The 20433-nt window shown below is 43.0% G+C and overlaps 1 protein-coding gene across 1 annotated transcript in view; it reads left to right on the top strand.

Annotated features, from left to right (window-relative positions):
- Positions 1 to 298: 298 nt before the first annotated feature.
- B3GALNT2 (beta-1,3-N-acetylgalactosaminyltransferase 2) overlaps positions 299 to 20433 on the top strand; it is a 24006-nt gene continuing 3871 nt past the window's right edge. Inside the window, exons 1-9 of the mRNA XM_042829776.1 lie at positions 299 to 416; positions 7337 to 7484; positions 8554 to 8654; positions 9697 to 9890; positions 11412 to 11507; positions 15309 to 15419; positions 15926 to 16004; positions 17157 to 17340; positions 18909 to 19034. Of these exons, the coding sequence (XP_042685710.1) occupies positions 314 to 416; positions 7337 to 7484; positions 8554 to 8654; positions 9697 to 9890; positions 11412 to 11507; positions 15309 to 15419; positions 15926 to 16004; positions 17157 to 17340; positions 18909 to 19034 (1142 nt within the window). The 5' untranslated portion in view covers positions 299 to 313. The remainder of the gene's footprint in view (positions 417 to 7336; positions 7485 to 8553; positions 8655 to 9696; positions 9891 to 11411; positions 11508 to 15308; positions 15420 to 15925; positions 16005 to 17156; positions 17341 to 18908; positions 19035 to 20433) is intronic.

Here is a 20433-nt window from a genome sequence, read left to right as displayed (position 1 = left end):
CGCGCACGAGGCGAGGCGAAGCCCTGCTCCCCTGGCACCTCCCCGAGGCAGAGGACGCCGCTCTCCAGCCGCGCCCCCGCCCCGCCGGTCCCAACCTCCCGCGGCATTCTGGGGACTGTAGGCGGTCGCCGCCGCCGCCCGCGCCGCCGCCGCCCGCCGGGGCTGGGGCGGGACTGCAGCTCCCAGCGGCCGCGGGGCAGCGGAGCTCGGCCCGGCCCGGCCGAGCGGCGGCGCGGAGAGGAGGAGCCGCGTTCCGCCGAGCGGGCCCGTAGTCCCGGCGCGGAGGGGAAGGGGCCGGCTGCGGCGGCGGCCAATGCGAAACTGGCTGGTGCTGCTGTGCCCCTGTGCGCTCGGGGTCGCGCTGCACCTCTGGCTGCTGCTCAGCTGCCCCGGCGGCCCCGGGAGGCGGCCGGCAGGTAGGGCAGGGGCTGCTCGGAGGCGCTCCCGCGGCGGGACTGGGGCCGAGCGGGGCGGGGAGCCGGGAGCCGCGGCCGGCCGTTAAACGGCTGCCGGCGGCGGCGAGGGGCCTCGGCTGCTTCCAGCGCTGGCTGCCGACCGACCGGCAGCGCGTCCCGCTGCGCGCCGCTCCGGGACGGGCAGCCCGCGCCAGCCGGTCCTGCGGGGCGGCGGAGAGCTCCTTATAGGGTTAGGCTGCGAGCCGGCGCGAGTGAAAGCAGAGCCCTAAGGGCCGCGTTGCGTTCTTCGTCGTGCGACCTGTGGTTTTCAGGCCGTGGATCTGCACGGCGGGTAGAAATAAGCGTCTGCTTGGGGAGAAACTTCTGTCAGACGCCCGTAGGTGCTGTCTGGGAGCGTTAAGAAATGTTCTTTTTATAGGATGTCTGGGAAACGATCCGGAAATAACAGCGCATTTTGTCCTCGAGCTCTGTTGAGAGACCCAGCAGCCCATTGGGTGACAGAGCCATGCTTTGGGGCAGGTTCTGTACGCAGCGGTGCCGAGTCTGCAGGCCTCCAGTACTGCTGGGTACCGCAGGTGTGGGGCGAGCAGGGTGGGAGCTGGGATGCTCTGGAGACATGGTGTGTGGCTGTGCCTGTGTGCCCCTTATGGAGGTGATTCTAAGTTGTCACAGGAGTTGTTGTTCTGAGACTGAGGTTCCTCTGGATGCTGGGGGTCACTGTGTCATTCGTCTTCCGTGGTGCAGCCCTTGTAAGCTCAGCATGTGGGAGCTGCAGGTGGCTGTGTGAAATCTCATAGAGTCATAATCATAGAATCATAGAAAGGCCGGGGTTGAAAAGGACCACAATGATCATCTGTTTTCACCCCCCTTGCTATGTACAGGATCGCCAGCCACTAGACCAGGTTGCCTGGAGCCACATCCAGCCTGGCCTTGAACGCCTCCAGGGATGGGGCGTCCACAACCTCCGTGGGCAACCTGTTCCAGTGCATCATGGTGATGTTTTCTGTTGAGATTTCTAAGGCAAATGCAGAGGTTTCTCAGCTTTGGATGGGGAGGAAGCTTTGCTGTTCTGGGATTTCTTGTTAGCATTTGTGTTGGAGTTTGTGCAGGCTACCATGAAACTATATTGCATTCAATAGTGCTTTTTTGTTTTTTGTTTTTTGTTTTTAATAAGCATGCATTTAGTTTGTGCAAGGGTTGTTCGGTTGTAGTTAATTGAGTGATGTATCAGTGCGGAGGGAAGGAAAACTGACATTTCTCATAAAAGGTAAATTTCCATCATTAGTAGAAAAATGCTCAATATGAGATATGTGCTCTCCACAGGCCTGGTTTTCATGTTTTTTAAGGAGGACTCTGCCCTCACAATAGGAATAGATTTGACTGTGGGACAATGTTTTATAGTAGCTGTGACATAGAAACACGTTATCTGTGTATTCCCTGGTGTTTCATTTTCCTGTGTAGTGTCTCAACAGTTGCAAAAACTGTCCCAGCACAGATCGAAAGCAATAGAAGAGCAGTTCTACTTTTTGAGGAGTTTTTTCCTCTCAGGAACCATTGTGCATGCATACACACAGATGCAGAATGGAAACGTCTATTAAAATCTGATGGCCTGTTATAACAATTATTTACCTTGACGCAACTGACTCATGAACACAAGACTGAAAGAGCCATCTCTGACTACCCATTGTACTCAACCTTTCTAATAAGCAGCTCTTAATCTTCATGTTTAAATGGCAGCTCTATAGTCTATGTTTATCTAACAAAGGGTTGGGGCTGCTATGTTTGTTCGCTTGGATTTTAATTGCCTTAGAAAGGGCTGTTTCAGGAGCTTATGGTCTTGCTTGTCCTGCTTCTTCTGCTTTTCCTTCATTGGAAGAGCTTCCTTTAATAAAACCTTCTTCCTGACTGCCCATGTGAAAGGCTGTAGCCTGCCTGCACACTTAGGCCCGCTGTGGCATGTGGTTGTCCTCTGTGTTCGTGATGACTTTCACCCCACTGCTGCAGAAGCCAGTATACTGCCATATACTTCTTGTACACTGTACTTATTAACTGGAAAAAGTAAATAGGATCAGCCCTGAGATGAAAGGCACTGGCTGCTGACGTAGTGTCCTGACTCCTGGCTCTCTGCTCCTTTTCTTCACCAGTGAATGGGGCTGTAATTCGTGCTTCTGAGCAAGATGTGCAAGAAGATGCATTTAGGTTTAACTGAAGTCTGACTGGTTACAAACAGGTTCTATCCAAAGGAAATTTTGTGGGTAGGAAGTTTTGGTTAATTTTTGTAAAAGTCATGGATAGCAGATAATTATAAAATGACCTCAGAAACTTGAGAAAGAACAGACAGACCTGCTTTTCACACTCCATGTGGGTTCATTGCTAATTGTGGGTTTTAATTGATGGCACGATTCTAATTGAGTAGGAAATAAGAGCCTTCAGTTACTGTACCTAATCAAATGCCCCACAGGTTCAGTGTAACAAGCTCCTTTGCTGATGGTAATGCCTTTTCAGACATAATTCCAGTTGTGTTTCTGTGGGTATGTGGCAGCTAAAATGTGGCCCTTGTGGTTCTGTTAAAGTCAGTCTTTTACTAGTGAATATTACAGAGCAGATTAAGAAACACCATTTTTTTTTAAGCTGCTTGTGTGCCATCTGTTGTCCTGTGGTTCAGCATGTACTTTTCCAGCACTGTCCTAATGGATCTACATACAGAGTTGGTTAGGCTGGCAATTAGTGACTTGCCTCACAGAATCAGGACCATGTCCTGCATGGACTGGCCTGTGCACTTGTCAGGTGAGAGAGCAGGGAGAGCTGAACCCACTGTTGGCTTTTTGACATGGAAATAACAAAAAGTAGAAAAATCATGTGGTTATGAATAAAACTTTGCTTCGTAAGGAGAAATTCTGCCAAAAAGAGAGAACGTTAAGAAGAAGTGTTCTTGGCATCTGTTAACCCTGTCTGTCAGAGAGCAGTATATTGCTTGATCATAGAGTTGTTTCATCTTTTGTAGGCATGTTAAGGCTGATTAGTCTGATGGCCTTGGAGATTGAAACTGTCTGGCAGCAGGCAGGCTTGGTGTTGGCTCTCTAGCTGTGTGGTTCTGCCTGAGATGTCCGTTGTTCCCTGCCTCGGTCCATAAGATCTTACCAGAACATTGTTTTCAGGGTTGGGCCAGGCCAAACAAAACCAACTCTCTCACCTTTGATGAGCATGAGATAATTGTCAATCCAATATTTGTCAACTGAATTGGGATTTTTTTTTTTTTTTTTGAGTCTTGCAACTGTTCTGTCTGATACATTGCAAACTCCTGATAAGTAACATTAGAAATGCATTTTAATGCATTTTGGCATTAGAGCAAGAGCCAAAGGATGCCCACCAGTTGTGTCATAGCTGAGCAGCCAGGCTTGTGACTGAAGGAAGCTCTTCTAAATTGCCTACTGACTAGGACAGCCACAAGGAAGCAAGCATCCTTCTCTGGGAGCTGGCTTTTGTGCTCAGAGGTTGGTAATTACTCTTCAACAGGTAAAGGTGCTGCTCATCACTTCAGGTGTCACAAAAAGGATTTGCTTTGTTCCTTTTGCCTCTGCACTTTTGAGGCTTGGCCTGGAATAGTGTGAGTGCTGTGTGGTGTTCAGAGCACTGTCAGCCTGCCAGTATTGCAACTGCTGCTTTGCAATGCTATAGGATCCCACTGTTCTATTTCCTTAAAGGAATTACATTAATGTAAAATAAATAAATAAATCTTCTGCCTGCAGAGGTTTTCCTCATTGAATCCATAAGTGCTTAAAAGCTTGCTTAAAGGCTTGTCTGTGTTAAGGTGTACCGCGCTCCTGCAGAGAAGAGTGTGTGCACTTCTTGTTGGTTTTTAGCTCTGGTTTAACGTAGGTCCTGCAGTGAGGTCATGCAGCTCTGCTCGCACAAAAACCTGTAATGCAGACGAGCTACAGCAGATTACTTTAAGTGAAGAAGTTTAGAGGTGGAGAGAGAGCTGCTTTTGCTCTTTGGTTTGTTCTTTTTCTGTGTGTGCCAGCACTCTGTGAATACAAACCTTCTTTATATTCAGTTAATTCCTTCCTCCGTGTTTGTTTGGATCTTTCAGAAAGCAGCACAGATGAGAAAGGCATTTAAAAGCAGGGATACATCTCCAAAGTCACAAGAATAGGCAAAGATAACACATGGATTTGTGGGGGGTGTTCCTTTGAAGTCTTACGAAGTGGATTAGTTGAGAATATTCTTAACTTCTGAGCAGCCTACCAAGTTCTGTCCATTGACAGACCTGCACAAGTGGGTGGCTGCAGGATGGCAGAAGGCGCAGAGCCCAGCATTCTGCACAGCTGGCTTCGTCCTGCAGTAGCCAGCAGAGGATTACTGCCTGATAGTGCAATGAGGCATGCGGTGCCGGGCCTCTGTAGGCGAGAGCTCCAGGTGAGTCTCTTCTTTGTCCGGTTCCATGAAATGTGTTGGTACTGGGTCACTTTGGGGCTGTGCTCCTGGTAAAACTTGTCTGAAAACATCGTGCAGATTTAGTAGTTGCTCGGGGACTCATCAGTAGAGATGCGTGCAGCAAGATCACGTTTACTTTGTTTATTGACAAAATCAAGCTAAATGATCTCTCAATCTTTTCATGTCCTTGTAATGGCTGTAAATATAATTAACAGCTTAGCTTGACATTTTGTTGAGAGTCAGTCTCACAGGAAGGAGAGATGCTTGTTAATATTTGCAGTGTGGGAAATAATACTTCTGGAGCTGTTGGCTGCAGATGAGGTGGTTCACATCCAAGTAGGGCCAGCAGGCCGCCTGGCGGCAGCGGCCTCTTCCCACAGTCACCTCATCAGGAGGCGCTGCTTTGTTTTCAGCCTCATCTTCTAAGGGCACATCTTTGTGCTGTATGGATGTATTCCCCTCCTCCTGCATTTCTTCCTGACTTTGATCCGTTGATAGCTCTCAGTCATGTTTGACAGACAGGTGGAGGTCACAAAGACTGGTGTTTTCCCCAGGTTTCACATCCTGTGGCAGCTTATGGCAGGTCGTACTGAGGTGAACACTGCGCCAGTAGAGATACGTGTTTGGTCAGACGTCAGAGAATTGTGTGGGAGCCTGTCCTTACAGATACCCCAGCCTAAGAAAAGCTGCTGAAAGAACTAATCAGGCGTGTGGCACAAGATTCTGGCAGGCTGGGCTTCTGTCGTTCTTAGTGCTGACAGAAGTACTCGTTGTGGTTTCTGTGTAGAACAAAATAGATCTCAGTGGCTGGGAAACAGGCTGCCTCCATTCACATCTTCATAGTCTTTGCTGTGGGGTAATGGGCTTAAGCAAAGTGTCAGTGAAAAGCAACTTGTGCCTGATGCTGGGAGAGTGTGGGGTAGGCACTGCACGTTTGGCTGCTTACGCTTTACTGAGAAGTCCTTGGCTGCTTGATGCACCTGCCACGCAGACCTAAGAATTCCAAAGCAAGGCAAATAATGGGAGCGTGGCCTTTTAACTGAAAAAAGCTTTCCCTCTTGCATCCATTCAGTTGGTGGCACTTTTAGGATTTAACATGGAATGTGATATGTAGTCTTCCTGTTATTGTTCTTTTGGTTTTCTTTTCATGTGTGGTTTTTCCACAGTTAGCAGGCCTGTAACCACCTGCCTGTAAAGTACTTTCTCTGTGAAGCAAATGGGAGTGTAAGTAGTGCACAGTGGCAGAGACTTGCACTGGATCATGCAGAGAGCCAGTAGCATAGCTAACATTAGGCTTCTGCTCACCTTCTTTCTCCATCTTCCACCAAAAAATCCAACATGTTTGCAGTTTTCCCTTTGTTTTGTAACTGGAAATTGTAATGGCTTGGTTGTCTTGCACAATCAGTGCAAGTTAAGAGCAATACAGTAGATATGTATTTTTTAAGCTTGTTATTAGTGCTTCACATTTTGGCCTAAGAATGCACAAAAATAGAAGATATGATAATTCACTTTGGTCCCCAGTGTCAAGTATTGATTTCTTATATAAATACTTAGTTACTATTGACTTGGAGGTCAGCGTTGTTTTCTTGTGACTTATGCTGCATCAGATCATACACGTGACATGTCTAAATTGTATATGTAAGTGAATAATAGCTTCATGGTTTTTTCCCCCACCTTTCTGACTTTTTCTTGCTGTTTTATTTTATATTTTGTTTTCTCACTGTTTTATTTGGCTGTGGGATTCAGGTCTCAGGTGCAATTCATTATGAACACACCCTAGAGCAAAAAAGCATTCTTCTCCAAGTCTGGATGTTGATTGAGCTACCTCCCTGGCTGTTCTCAGGTTCTGTGATCTCTAAGTTAAACCAGCACAAGCTAAACCGTGGATTACAAGTGTTGGCTGAGATGTCCAGAGACTCTGTGCAGGGATGTCAGACCCTGTGTGAAGGCACACGGTGCTGCCCAGCTTCGAGCAGCTGGAAACAACAGGCCTTGGCGTGGTAGAGTGAAGTGGTGAAGCTGAGGGGTCCGGCAGCCTTAAGAAGAAACAGAGGAAAAATTGGCATGTTTTTGAATCTGACAGGCTTGGTTTAAGTATTTCTTCTTCTGGGTAGAATCATGGTGAATTGTAGTGAAGGCTTTGTACCAGGTGCCCAGGCTTTAGGATAAAGAAGTGCCTGCAAGCAAGCAGGAGGCTCGAGCTCCCATGAGACTGGCAGAGTACACAGTAGGACATTGTACCTTACCCACAGGATTTCTGACCTGCTTTGTTCATTCCAGGAGTGTTTTTACAGATTGATAGCGAAGGTTTTGGTGTGCTGAAGATGTTTTCCTGTTTCTGAACCAAGAATGCAACAGTAATTTTATCTCTTGTTTTTAGTGTTTCAGGTGCTCGGTACTCTTGCTTTTGATGTGCATTTTAATTACTGCTTGCAGCTCAGAATCGTGCATGTAACGTATCTGTTGTTACTTTATATTTCTAGGTCCGCTGGCCTTCTTTCCTCAGTGGAAGCTGAAACATTATGATGTTGTTGTAGGTGTTCTGTCAGCTCGCCACAATCATGAACTGCGCAGTGTTATAAGGAACACTTGGTTCCAGCACTTGAAACAACACCCAACACTGAGCCAACGGTAATCTCTAGTGTTTTGAACTTTTGGGGCTGTGAAAAGAAAACAATATTATGCATAAATCTCTTGATTTAATCATTTTTTTAAAAAGGATTTCCATTTTTTCCCTTTCATTTTGAACATCTTATGTTCCGATCATTTTAAAATCTGCTTAGTGCTGTATAAAAATACCGCTTGTTGCGGGCTGGAACTGTTTTATACAGGAAATTCTAACTGTACAGCTGTATACAGAAACTTTTGATGGTTCAACTGCTCGCTGCTGTTCATTTTTACAATTAATTGCTGTTGTTCATTAGTGATGTATCAGACTTTCCCTTTTCCACGTTGCAGTGTCTGCTTTGTATGTTATGCAGCTTGACTTGCTTAGTAACCCAGAATACTTGAAAGCAAGCACAATTGTCTTTGGTGAGAGCACCACAAAATGTTTTTAACAGCTTCAGTTGAGACAAAGTTTAGGTGTATTTCCCACTGACACAAGTATACCAGCAGTACCCTTCCTGACCACTCACAAAGACCTGTCAATCTGCAGACCAGACATTTTTTACTGAGAAAATTCTGCAGTTCATTCCTGGAATCACTGTGAAGTTTATAGGCCTCCCCTCTAAGTACCTGCCTTATACTGAAAGCCATTTGCTGTTCACCAATTTGGTGTGCAGTACAGAGTGAAGCATAGCTGCTCTGATCATCTGAAAATGTGACCTTTCATAGCTTAGATGGAATCTGAGGAGGATATTTAGCTGCTGAGTGAAAGACTGGGTGGAGGTCGATGCTCTTGCTGGTTGTACTGCTTATTGTCTCCTGACTTGCACTGTCAGGACTGGGGCTGAAAACAACAGTCCTGATCCTGGTGGCCAGTATTCCTGTGCCCTTGTGTAAAAGGCTGTTCTGTGTTTGCAGCTGAGCCCCCACACAGGGATTCATACGGTTTCTCTATGCAGAGACCTTCATTGTTGATCTTAAGGGGTTTTAAATCTTAATCTTGGGGAAGGTGGGCCGCTGTGATCAAATAAGTTTATTGAAGGTGAAGGGAGGAGGGAAAAGAACTGGTGTTAATAAAACCAAATTATTTTAGTGTCCTTGTGAAGTTTATAATAGGTGCACGTGGTTGTGCTGTGCCAGTGGAGGACAGAGAAGACCCCTACTCCTGCAAGCTTCTGAACATCAGTAATCCAGGTATAGAAGTTAACTTATAAAAATTCTATGATCTGAACTAGAAATGATCACCTTTTATGAAAATAACTTGAGGTGCTTAACTGAGATGGATATTCCTTAAATGAACGCTGCCTAGAATTTGCTGTCCTGACGGTCACATAACCTTCCTGTAAGTGCCAAGTGCAGGCATGGAGAGGGGAGGTCTTGAGGGTGTGAAGGGGAGGCTGTTGGATTCTAATGAATTTGCATTCTTCTTGTATCAAGGAATGGTCTCTCCCATGTGATATATTTTTATTATACATTTTTTACTATATTCCTGTGTGAAATCAAGTTGGAGAGAGCTTCGGTGACGCAGTCCAGTACCATACATGAGTGCAGTCAGTAGGAAGGCAGGAAAAGGCTCTGTTGGTGAAATGAGTTCCAAGCAAGTCTGGCTGATAGAAATAAAGAAGCAAAGTGAAGTGCTGCCTTACAAAAATACTTTAACTAAAATTACAAATTTCTTCCTGACATTTTTTTTTTCCTATTTAATTTTGCTCTTTAATTACGAGTTATCTAAGGACTGCCTGGCTGTGGAGCCAGAGTAATTTCTGTAACCTTTGGATACGAATGGCATAACCTCTGCTTAGCCAGTCTCCCAAGAATAACCATTGCCTCAGGGCACGGGGGAGGGCATAATGCTAAAACAGGCAGCCAAGTTGAGCAAAAATGTATGCCATTTTGGTACATAATTATTTTAATATATTAATACACAGACATATACATGATCAAGAAGCATTTATATCTTCACCTTGTGAATTTATTGTTTTTCTCTGTGGATGCATAGGCATTGGCTTGCTATTGCTGGTAACCTGCAGACTGCTGCATCACTGGGAGTTTCTCCTTACTGCAGTCTGCAGTCAGCTGTCTTTTCTTCTCCTCCAGCACTTGGTTATCCCTGTGCACTTGCCAGCCATGGAAGCTAATCAGCATGCTTTGCGTGTATCCAGGTGCTTTGTGTATATGCAGTTCCAGAGCTATGAAATCTTCTCACATTATCTCTGTCCTTTCTTTTTTCATCTAGTTTTGAATCAGGAAATTGAAGCATTCAGCCTCCCTGAGGAAACAACTTCTGTGCTATCTGAGGACAGAGTTGTCAGCGTGAACTTCCGTGTGCTTTACCCCATTGTCATCACCAGTCTTGGGGTCTTTTATGAAGCTGATGGGGTGGGATTCCAGAGGAACATCACTGTCAAACTGTACCAGGCAGAACATGAGGTAGAGCATTGCACTTCTCTTTTACAAGTGAACTGAGGCATATTGTCTGTATTGCAAGCTTATTTCTTACAGAAAGCAACACGCTGTGTTGGTGATTTAGGAGAGCAATACTTAAATGGCAAGCAAAGGAATTATATTTTACTTCAGTTGCATCATAAATTCTTATTTCACACCTACATATATGCAGTACAGGTGAGAAAAAGAAAAGGAAATTAAAACAGTTTCATAAAGTACTATGAGTAAATTTAAATGCTTTTTGAATGAACACTAATAGCTAATTCCAGGCTACACTTCTGGTTACATTTGAGATTCTAAAATATTAATAGGTATTAAGGAATAAAAAAAAATCTGTTAAATACATGTAAAACACATGCCTAGAAAAATGCATTGACTTTGGGAGAAAGATATGCAGTGTATGTCTGAATTTTTTCTTGTCTATTTTTTGGCTTTTTTTTTTTTTTTTCCCTGAAAGTGCTGCTTTTTACAGGTAATGAGCTTCCCCTTATGCAATTCAAACAGTGATGATTCCCCTAACTTCTAAGCTTGGATGTGGGCATAACACACACATAATTTAGTATCTAGTGGGAAAAAAAAATGATTGAGCATAATCAGGAAGCACTTCTGTGCTGTGCAAGTGACAGAGCACTGGCACAGGTTGCTCCAGCCTCCCTGGAGATCTGCAAAAGCTACCTGGATGTGGCCCCAGGCACCCTGCTCTGTGTGTCCTGGCTGGAGCAGGGGATGGAGCACATGGAGCACAGAGGTTCCTTGCTAACCTCAGCCGTGCTGTGATCCTGTGGTGTTCACTGCATTTAATATTTTGCATTTGTCTCTCCTAATAATTTGGTGGGTCAGTGTCAAGGCTCATGGCAGTAATACATTAGAAAGAATTGTAAATTTAAGAAAATAATTAAAATTAAGTGCAGAAAATATACCAAAGTATGACTTTTATGAATGAATAATGAGAGGTGGTTTTATAATACAAAAAAAAGGTATAATATAATCAGATTTATGTTTGCTAAATGGTAGAATACTAAATGTTAACACAGATCAAGTTATTAGGCTGTTAGGTTTTTACTTCCAGTGAAGGTGAAAAATTAGTATCATAGGAAAGCTTGGAGACTTTTCTAAAGATTGCAAATCTGGTGATGCAGCATCTTTATGTTGCTCTTTTATGACCTAAGAGCTGTTTGGTGGCCTATTTAATATAGTCCTAATTAAGTTTTAGGGGACAGCATCCTCTGTTGCAAATAGCAGTCAGCTATTTAAACAGAAGATAGGAAGTCTGTTAGCTGGGACACTGAGTCTTCCAGATGATCTGCTGCCTTGGCTGGATTCTGGTTGAGCTCGCACTCTTGTTGCTTGCTTTCCTCTCTTCAGTCCAATGCTTGAATGCCATGGGGTCTCATAGGAAGACAGTTTTCAGTAATCTTTATAGGATGCCTTAAGTCTATTTCATTGTAACTGAGATGATGAGATTTGCCTAATCTCACAGCACTTTACTGCCTTTGTTGTTCACAGGAAGCTCTCTTCAGTGCACGCTTTAGCCCACCAAGCTGTGGAGTGCAAGTGAACAGACTGTGGTACAAGCCAGTGGAGCAGTTCATTTTGCCAGAGGTATGCGTGGTGTCAAAAGTGCCTTCGGTTCTTTCAAGTTAGCCAGAGTGATTGACTAATAGAACTGACCTATGCTTGAGGCAGAAAAGGGCAAGTGAAAACCTCTGGTTTCTGGTATTCATATTTGGGGTCCAGAATTTCTTTTTCACCATCTTGTTTACCACCAGTTGTTAAAAAGGAAAATGCGATTAGTTGGAGAAGATGTTTCAGCTTCCAGTGTCTTGGACACAACAGTGGTGTGTTATGGTCACAATGACAGTGTTAGCCAAATAGTTATTAAGATGTGCTTGCTTAGATCCCCTGAAATTTCAGTAGTTGTGTTTCTGAACAACATTGGCAAGGAAATTGTTCCATCATTGAATCATGCAGGAAAACTTCAAGGTCTTTGATGGAGTTGTCTTGTGAAACTATAAGCTGGAGGATGTGGCACAGTGTAGGCTGTGGGTTTTCACATGGTAAAACTTGTATTTTAAAACACGTCAACGTTCTGTGGCTGTGCCCCTCAGAAATTTGGGAAAGACCTTTATTCTAGGCAGTAATGACAGCACTGGCATTCTCAATTGTCCTGAGATACCATTAGCCAAGCTGTCATGGCCAGGGACTGAAGGGTTTGTTTGTTTGTTTTCTTCTTATTGGCTTTGGGAGGTGCAGTCCGAGACGGGTTTTGGTATAGGGCTCTAGTTGTGGCAGCTTGGGAAGGAACATGATTGAACACAGAAGGAACAGAATATACAAAGGAAAACATTCTGATATTGTTACAGAGAAAGGTCAGTGAATACAAGTTGACTCAGAATGAGGAGTCCAGTTCAGTAGATCCTCCTGGGTCCAGGAATTTTTCCTGTTGACCAGCAGCACCACTTTTAATATGTCAACTGCCATTTTACGCTGTTTTTCTTCATTTAAGTATTCTTCTATACGATTGGGTCTTTGCTGCTATTTACATAAGTTGTCTTTGGGTCTGGGTTGTTTTTTATGGCAGAAGTTAAATGTTGTATGAAAGAATATAATGAGAGAGAAAACTGAAGGGGAGGGGAAGACGTTTGGGCCAGTTTCATCCCTGATTTGTTTCCCTGGCTCTGTACAAATGACTGCATTTGGAAGCCCGCTCCTCTTAAGAGGGCTGCTGCTGATTAATTGGTTTGTCATCTTAATCAGGTTTTAGACTTTTTTTTTTTTTTAGTGTTGCTTCCTCAGTAATTTGCTGGTATAACAAGGAAGACTTACTCCTCTTAGTCTTTGTTCTGAGACATTAAAATTCTAGGCAGTTGTAATTTGGGTATAAATGACTGCATTTTTCGTGAAAGGCAGATGGGAAATATTTCATTTAGGAAGAGGATATTAGCATTCATTTATTTCTTTGTGTGGGCATCCTTAATCTGATATATGTCACGCGCTGAATGCTTACAGGATAACATGATGTTTCTAATGTAGATTAATACGGTTTATGCACAGCATGTCGTCTTCTGTGGTAGTTAAGATGCTGAAGCATAAAAGATGATTCAGAAGAGAGAGAACGCCCACGTGTTCCTACCTACTTCTTTAGCAGTAAATTTAGTGAGCGGTTTAATTATCACAAGATGGTTTCTGAGACAATATCTATTCTCTGCCCTTGCACCTTGAAGAATTAATGGATCGCACCAACTGCTGAAGAGCTTCATTCATCTTCCAACTGAAGTGCTGCTCTTCCTCCTCATCTGGAGGAAAGGGAGAGAAACACAGCACCGAAGAAGCATCTGGCAAGCCAGATTGCTGGAGGCTGCACTGATCGTTCCACTTTGCAGCGACTGTAGGCACAGAAGAGCAGCACCACCAGCAGAAAACTAAAACTCACACGTGGGGTTCCTACAGCCAAGTCCTGGCAATGCGTTTGTGTTGACAAAAAGCCAAAGGCCGCTTGCATGAGAATGGAACTCTGTGCCACATGTATTCCATACCGCTGACGGGGAGTAGCTGGAGAGACAAGGACAGTGCTGTTTAACATTAGGAAAGGAGTCTGGCAGGGCTGCATCACGTCAGTACACCTGTTCCGTATGCACTGTAATTGCTGCTGTGCTCTGGCAACAACAAGGTTGGAATTTAAATGGGGAAAAACAGATGATGTAGTCTCAGGTGTGCCACTAATGCTTTGCTTTCAGCATTTTTGGGCTTCAGTTTCCATTAAACAGCTTAGAGTAAGAATAGCTGAAGGCTGAAGTAATTAGAAAATTTGCTTACAAGTCTCCCAACCTGGAAAGTAGTGATAGTTTCTAGCTTTAGAACGTCTTGCATTTAGGGTTCACTGGTAAAAATGGATTAAGACTCCTGGTACATGTTTGAAGTCAGTGATGCTGAACAGTAAGAATTTTAATGTTGTAACGTTTCTGATTGCTGAATAGTGAAAGGACTTAGAAGCTTACTAAACAACTGAATAGTGGTTGTGTCTTAATATGAGGCGTAAAAGTGGGATTAAAGCCCAGTCCCTACTTGAAAATGAAAATAAGTTAGAATGGTAGATGACATCCTCTGCAAACACAGAAATTCAGTGTATGGGTTTCACTGTGCGTGGATGTTTATGAGTCCTGGTACTAAGAAATGTCTTAGTGGCCCATTTGGTTTGATAACTGACAGGTAATTGAAGAAGCGAGGGAAAGATATTGAGCATGCAAGTCGGGCTTGAGTGAACACTGACTAGCTCTGTTATTAGATTATAAAGCTGACATTATAAATAATAGATGTGAACCTTCTGAAATATGCAGCTGTAATTAACTTCTGAGACTGTTGTGGATGTTAAGACCTACTTCTGGAGAAAAGCAAAGAATCGAGCAGGGCTGTAAGCTGGACGTGGTAGGTTGTCAGTAACTGGAGGGCTTCTGGAAAAGATGGACAAGGAAGCTTAAGTGGGATAAAGCTGGGAGGCTGGTAAAATTAAATAGAAATGCATCTACAGATAGCTGAAACATATTGTTTCTGTTCTGAGGCCCATACGAGGTACCAGGGTTTTTCCTATGAAACTGGGAGAAACAAAACTGAATGCACTCATCATTTAGCAATCAGGAGTGTAATATCCCTGCAACTCCACACCACCTTGTGATTAAGGTGAGATAGTTTAAAAGAAAGGAAGAGAGAAAATATACTATTGCCACCACTCTTAGCTGTTCAGCATACCACTTGTTCTTCCTAGGGGTCTTTGGGAAGTCTTATATTGCATAGGTAATAGTTGGACTGCTGGAGGGATGAGTTTCAAGTTGAGATAAAGTGCTTTTGAATGCAGTATATTTTTTTAAAGGAATGACATAAATTAAGAGTTAAAAATATTCAGTTTTGAAGAGATTCAGTTATTTTTCCTTCTCCTTTCCCTGCCTGCCAAGATGACATGCCAGAGTTCTGTGACTACAGTGGTTTGTGACAGCTTTGCCAGGATAAAGATGGCACTGTTTTCTTTTGAGTGTTGCTGATGCTCAAGGCTCTGATCTCTGGTTATAGCAGATAACTAAAAAGCAGCACTTATTTCCAAATCTGTTTTAACGTACGTCTTGCTGATGTTAAAAAGGCAAAGGCTTTTGCAGTAGAGATTTCTGTTAAAAATTTAATGTTCCTAATTCACATTCATGATTAGTCCTAAAAGCATGGTTGTATTACTGAGTTTCACAGATGTATTTTTCTGAGACTTTTTTTGAAGTATAAGTAAAACATTTATGTTGTGTTCAAGCTGTCCATTTTGTGAAGTTGACTATTTTAAAATTTAAAAAAAATCCACACAAAACTCTTTAATTTTTTAAAGTCTTTAAATACCTGCATAACCACTTCCTGCTCTCTTAACAGAGTTTTGAAGGCACCATTGTATGGGAGAGCCAGGATCTACAGGGCCTTGTTTCAAGAAACCTTCACAAAGTGATGGTGAATGATGGAGGGGGTGTTTTCAGAGTCATTACAGTGAGTCAGCTTATCTTCTCTTCCACCACGTTTCCACTTTTCCTACAACTCTTACAACTTAGTGTCTTGCTTTCCTGCATTTCTCTATAAAACATTAATTCAGTTGGGCCTCTGACGTCTCGGAGCGAAAGTTTGCTTTACCCAGGAAAAGAACCAGGGCATACAAGAAATGATGCCAGCATGGGACATGTTCTTGTGTTTAGAGTGCAGTTCAGCCATTGTCTTTCAGTAGGTGATGAAATAAGTATAATTGCGATGCCCGTTGTTACTGTGGTTTTGGATTCAGGGTGCACTATTTTTAAGTGAAACTTTCAAAAATGCCACAAAATTTTACAGTTCAAAATCTTACTCTTTGTCTTTCATTATGCAGGCACCTAAACCAGAATTGTTTTCAACTCATTCCATTCTTAGTTTCCAGGAAATTTCATGCCCTAAAATCAGTGGAAAGCAGATCAGTAATGAGAGTTTAATTAATTTGTTTCTTTCCATGATTGTGTCCTCGACAGGCAGGGGAAGGGCTGTTGCCACATGAACTCACAGAAGGTGTGGAGGGGATAGCAGGTGGTTTCATCTACACTATTCAAGGTAAGTTTTCAGACAGCACTGCGTTTGATGTTATTATAAAACAGGAACTTTAAGTTACTTTTCTGAGGTAAATTAATGCTCACTCTATTAACTTGATCAGCTTATTGTTTCCACTAAAAGAATTATTTCTTTTTAATGCTCAGCATCAGTCTCCTGCCGTGCCTTCTTTGTTTGCCATTTGCCAGCTGCTCCAACTGACTTTAATCTCATTGTCTTTTTATTAACAGAAACAACATTTTTCAGTAATCTCCTCTGTCCTTGTTTTCTGTAACCCAAACCCAAGTTTAAAACACTGTGTGCAATGTGGTCCTCAGGACATCTTTCCTTGGTGATGTTCACATTTGCTCCCGTCCTGCTACTTTCAGAATTATTATTATTAAAGTTTGCTATCAAACTAGCAAACAGCAGTTACCTAATGCAGCCTGCTTCTTCACTGCTGTTGATTCACACCTATTTCAGCAGAACATTCGGAGACTCTGTAAGGGCCCTTTCCAATTTCTTAAGATTTTGGCTGCATCATACTGTAATATATTCTCATCTGCCCATCATAGCCAATACAGGCAATGAGTTTCAGTGTTACTCCAGTCTTTTCGTAGCTAGATACAGCAATATAGCTGGGCAGTCTTCTCATCTTGTCTTTTGTGTAGAAACATAAACTGAGATGTGCTAAGGCCCATCCCTCCCGATGTTGGATAAGTTCCTCAGTGCAACAAACTCTTCTTACCAAGAAGTTCAGTATTGCAAGATCTTTTTAGCTTTTACCTACAGTCAGGTACGTGATGAAGTTCAGCAGGGACCAACTATGCTACATCAAAACAAGGCCAGTTTGGTTATCTTTAGCAAAGGATATTTTCTTTGTTTTGAGGTTTCTGTAACAGTAACAGAGTAAACTCTGCTGGTAAGAGTAACAGTGAACAGCTTTTTGCACTGAACAACTTTAAAAGTTTGAATTCTTTTGTTACTCAAGAGTACTTTTTTATTTGTTCTGCAACTTTTAACCTCATATACATTTTAAAATTGATTGTAGGATTTTTGTAATCTCATTAAACACCTTTTCAGATTTGTCTGTATGCTGCATGTGATCCGAAAGAAATATGTAAAATATTATGTAGGTACGCATCTTTGTTTAACAACGGCTGCCGCTTCTTTCAGAAGGTGATGCTCTGTTAAAAAGCCTCCATACTCGCCCAGAAAGGTTTACAAGTCACATAAAAAGTCTTGAGAAGGAAGATACTTTACTGGAGGAAGAAAGCAGTACCTATGATGATATAGTTTTTGTAGATGTTATTGACACTTACAGAAATGTTCCTTCTAAACTACTGAACTTCTACCGATGGTAAGTTGAAAGAATGGCGTTTTCTCTTAGGAACCTTGTTTGTAGTGTGAGATAATCCAGCATATTACATTATATGACACTTTCACAAAGTGCATACCTTATGTGATTTCCTTCATCTAGCTGTGCTTCTCTCACAGTTTTGAGGCACATAGTATATCTAATGAATAAAGTATTTGGTGCCTTAAATGAGTGTGACTGGCAAGGCAGACCTTTCTGCTCTAAGAGTCCAGGTGACAAAATTGTTGTGTCTTTGAATTTCTTTTGTTTCTAAGCATGCAGTTTTACTTTTCTAAAGGATGTTTTTTGGCCAGCTTAGAGTTAGACCTTAGAGTTTCAGTTTGTGCCTGTTGCCTCTTGCCATGTTGTTGGATACAACTGAAATGAGCGTGGCTCTGTTGACTTTACAGCCTCCCTTCAGGTATCTGTAGATGCTGATGAGAGCCCTCCTGATCTCCTTTTCTTCAGGCTGAACAGTCCCTGTTCTCTCAGCCTTTCCTCATAAGAAAGATGGTCCAGTCCCAGATTCTCTTAGTGGCCCTGCACTGGATGCTCTCCAGCCAGTATATTCGTGGCTCTTTACTGGTTAGCCCCTGGACTGGACGCTGTCCTTCAGTTCTGTTCTCAGCCATGCTGAATGGAGGGGAAGGACAGGAGGATTGCATAGTGTGGGGAAGAAAGGGTGAGAGGAAGCATTTTCATAATATATCGTCTGTGTTATTCTGAGACAACTGTTTCAATTAATTGATCCTGAATGGAGTAAGAAGGATAGCTGAGTTTTAGCTGCTGGCGAGATTCTACATTTCTTTAACAAATGTCGTGGTTAAGAATGTAACTGAAAACTGAAACATGCTTTCAGTTCTAAAAAGGGAGATTAATTGTTAAAGATGTAGATCTCAGTGATCATTTCTTAAAGGCTAGCAAAATCTTCAGGATTTAGTACTGTAAAACTTAAGGAAAATGCTTTCCTGTCTGAAATTACTCTCTGAAACAAAGTTGGATTAAACCAAGGAATAATCCCTAGAATCTCAAGCTTTGGTTGTTTTACAGATGACGGATATTTCAGGCAGTTTGAAATAGTTTTTTTCCTATTAGAAGCATGCTTTGTAGAGGAAGCCTAAGTACCAGGTTGTTTCCTCAGGTGTTCTGTGTAACTTCTACAGCTGTACTGCCCTTGAACTGACCATCTCATCCTGAAGAACAGACCACTAACTTTTAACAGCTGTGTGGCCATCATCACCAGGGATTCATATCCTTCTGTGGCCAATACTGCTTAAGGCAGATTTATTTGTAAATCCCCCATCTGTACTGGAGAACAGGACAGAACTGCAAGATTCTTTTCTGCAGATCCATGCCATAAGATCATTATAGGGTGCAGCTCCACCTCCTTTTGATAGCACAGGTAGTAAGCCGTAGGGAACAGGGGAACTGTTCATAAGCTAGTTGAGGGAAGGCAATGTCTTCACTTATCTCTTCCTTTCTCCTCTGCTCCCCAGGAAAAAACCCTTGTGAAGTGTTTTGTTGTATAACTGTGGGCTACAGCCAAGCAACTCATCACTTTTCTGTTACAGGACAGTTGAAACAACAAGTTTTGATTTGTTGCTGAAGACGGATGATGATTGTTACATTGATTTGGAGGCTGTTTTTAACAGGATAACACAGAAAAAATTGGACAGACCAAACATTTGGTGGGGAAAGTGAGTTGGTTTTGCTTTTTTTTTTTTTTTTTTAATAAGTCTTTAACAGATTACTTAAAAGTCATGTACTGGGAGGGAGATTTGGACAAAATCTTTTCTATATAAGTAATGTCTTCATGTGTAAATGCTCTAATAGTCACAGTCTCCTGGTAAGACAAGTGTGAGATGAAGAAAGCTGAAATCAGTATAGGAAGTATAAAATGAGCAGCAAGGCCTTTACCCCTCAGTTTGAAGGAGGTATATAGGAGGGCTGCACCCCTCCTGTCCTGTCAGTGGAAGATGAGAGGTGATGGCCTCAAGTTGCACTGGGGGGATTGAGGTTGGACATGAGGAGAAACTTCTCTGTAAGAGTGGTCTGGTACTGGAATGGGCTGCCCACAGAGGTTGTGGAGTCACTGTTCCTGGAGGTGTTCAAGGAACGTTCACGTCATGGTACTTAGGGACATGGTTTAATGGGAAGTGCTGGTGGTAGGTGAACAGTTGGACTGGACGATCTTGGAGGCCTTTTCCAACACTGGTGATTCTGTGATTTTGTGTGTTCTGAAGTGGATTGTGGTGTCAGCTGTCTTTTGTCTACTGGGTGCTTTACATATCAACTTCAGCTGTGAATGTGGACTCTGATCACAGGTCTGCCACGCAGCTGTAATCCCTCAGTTACAGAGCTGGTGTCTGAGGCGACAGTTCTTAGAAGCCCACACGAAGTGTTAGTTTATACTTACAACTAAATTCAGCAATTCTTGAAGCTGCTTGCAAAAAGCACAGAGAACCTGCTGCATTGACACAGTTATGCCAGTTAGCTGAGAGCGCGTGAGAGACTTGCAAGGCAAGTGTTCTATCAGTCTTTTCCTGAAATGTGAAGGAGGGCATTCCTGACATGGCAGTCAGATGGGGTCAGCAGTACGGTGTGCTGCGCTTCTGGCTTCCTGCAGGTGACTGGTAGTAAATAAAATGTCCCCTAGAGGAGGCAACTGCCAAGACCTGTTTGTGGTAGAGTGATGGTGGCCTTTGTTGAACAGCTGCTTCGTTTGGAAAAGAGCACAGAGGAGGGGGTGACTCCCAGAAAGCTTCAACAGTAAATCAGTGTTGAGAAAATAAAGCTCTGTCCAGTGTTCCTTTCCAAGAGGTGTTTCTTCCTGTAGCTGTGACTAAGTTACTTTGGTCTAGCAGGGCAATTTTTGGTAGACTATATAAAATACAGTACTATATATTGTGGGTGGTTTTTTTTTTTTTTTTTTTTGTATTTTTTAAAGCAGCCATTGGTTTGATCAGGAAGATAGGATGTGTAACTGTGCTGTAACTCTGTGCCTGTTGGAGGCACTGGCTCTGTGTGGTACTGGTAGCCACATGGGGTTGAACACAGATGTGGCTGTTTGTTAGAGAATGCACTTAAGGATGCTGT

Source organism: Centrocercus urophasianus, unplaced genomic scaffold (genome assembly GCF_019232065.1).
Source record: "Centrocercus urophasianus isolate 14NV4802_14NV808 unplaced genomic scaffold, USGS_Curo_1.0 seq_10, whole genome shotgun sequence".
Classification (NCBI taxonomy): Eukaryota; Metazoa; Chordata; class Aves; order Galliformes; family Phasianidae; genus Centrocercus; species Centrocercus urophasianus.
The sequence above is the reverse complement of the archived record's forward strand: the minus strand, read 5'-3'. Positions and strand labels throughout refer to the sequence as shown.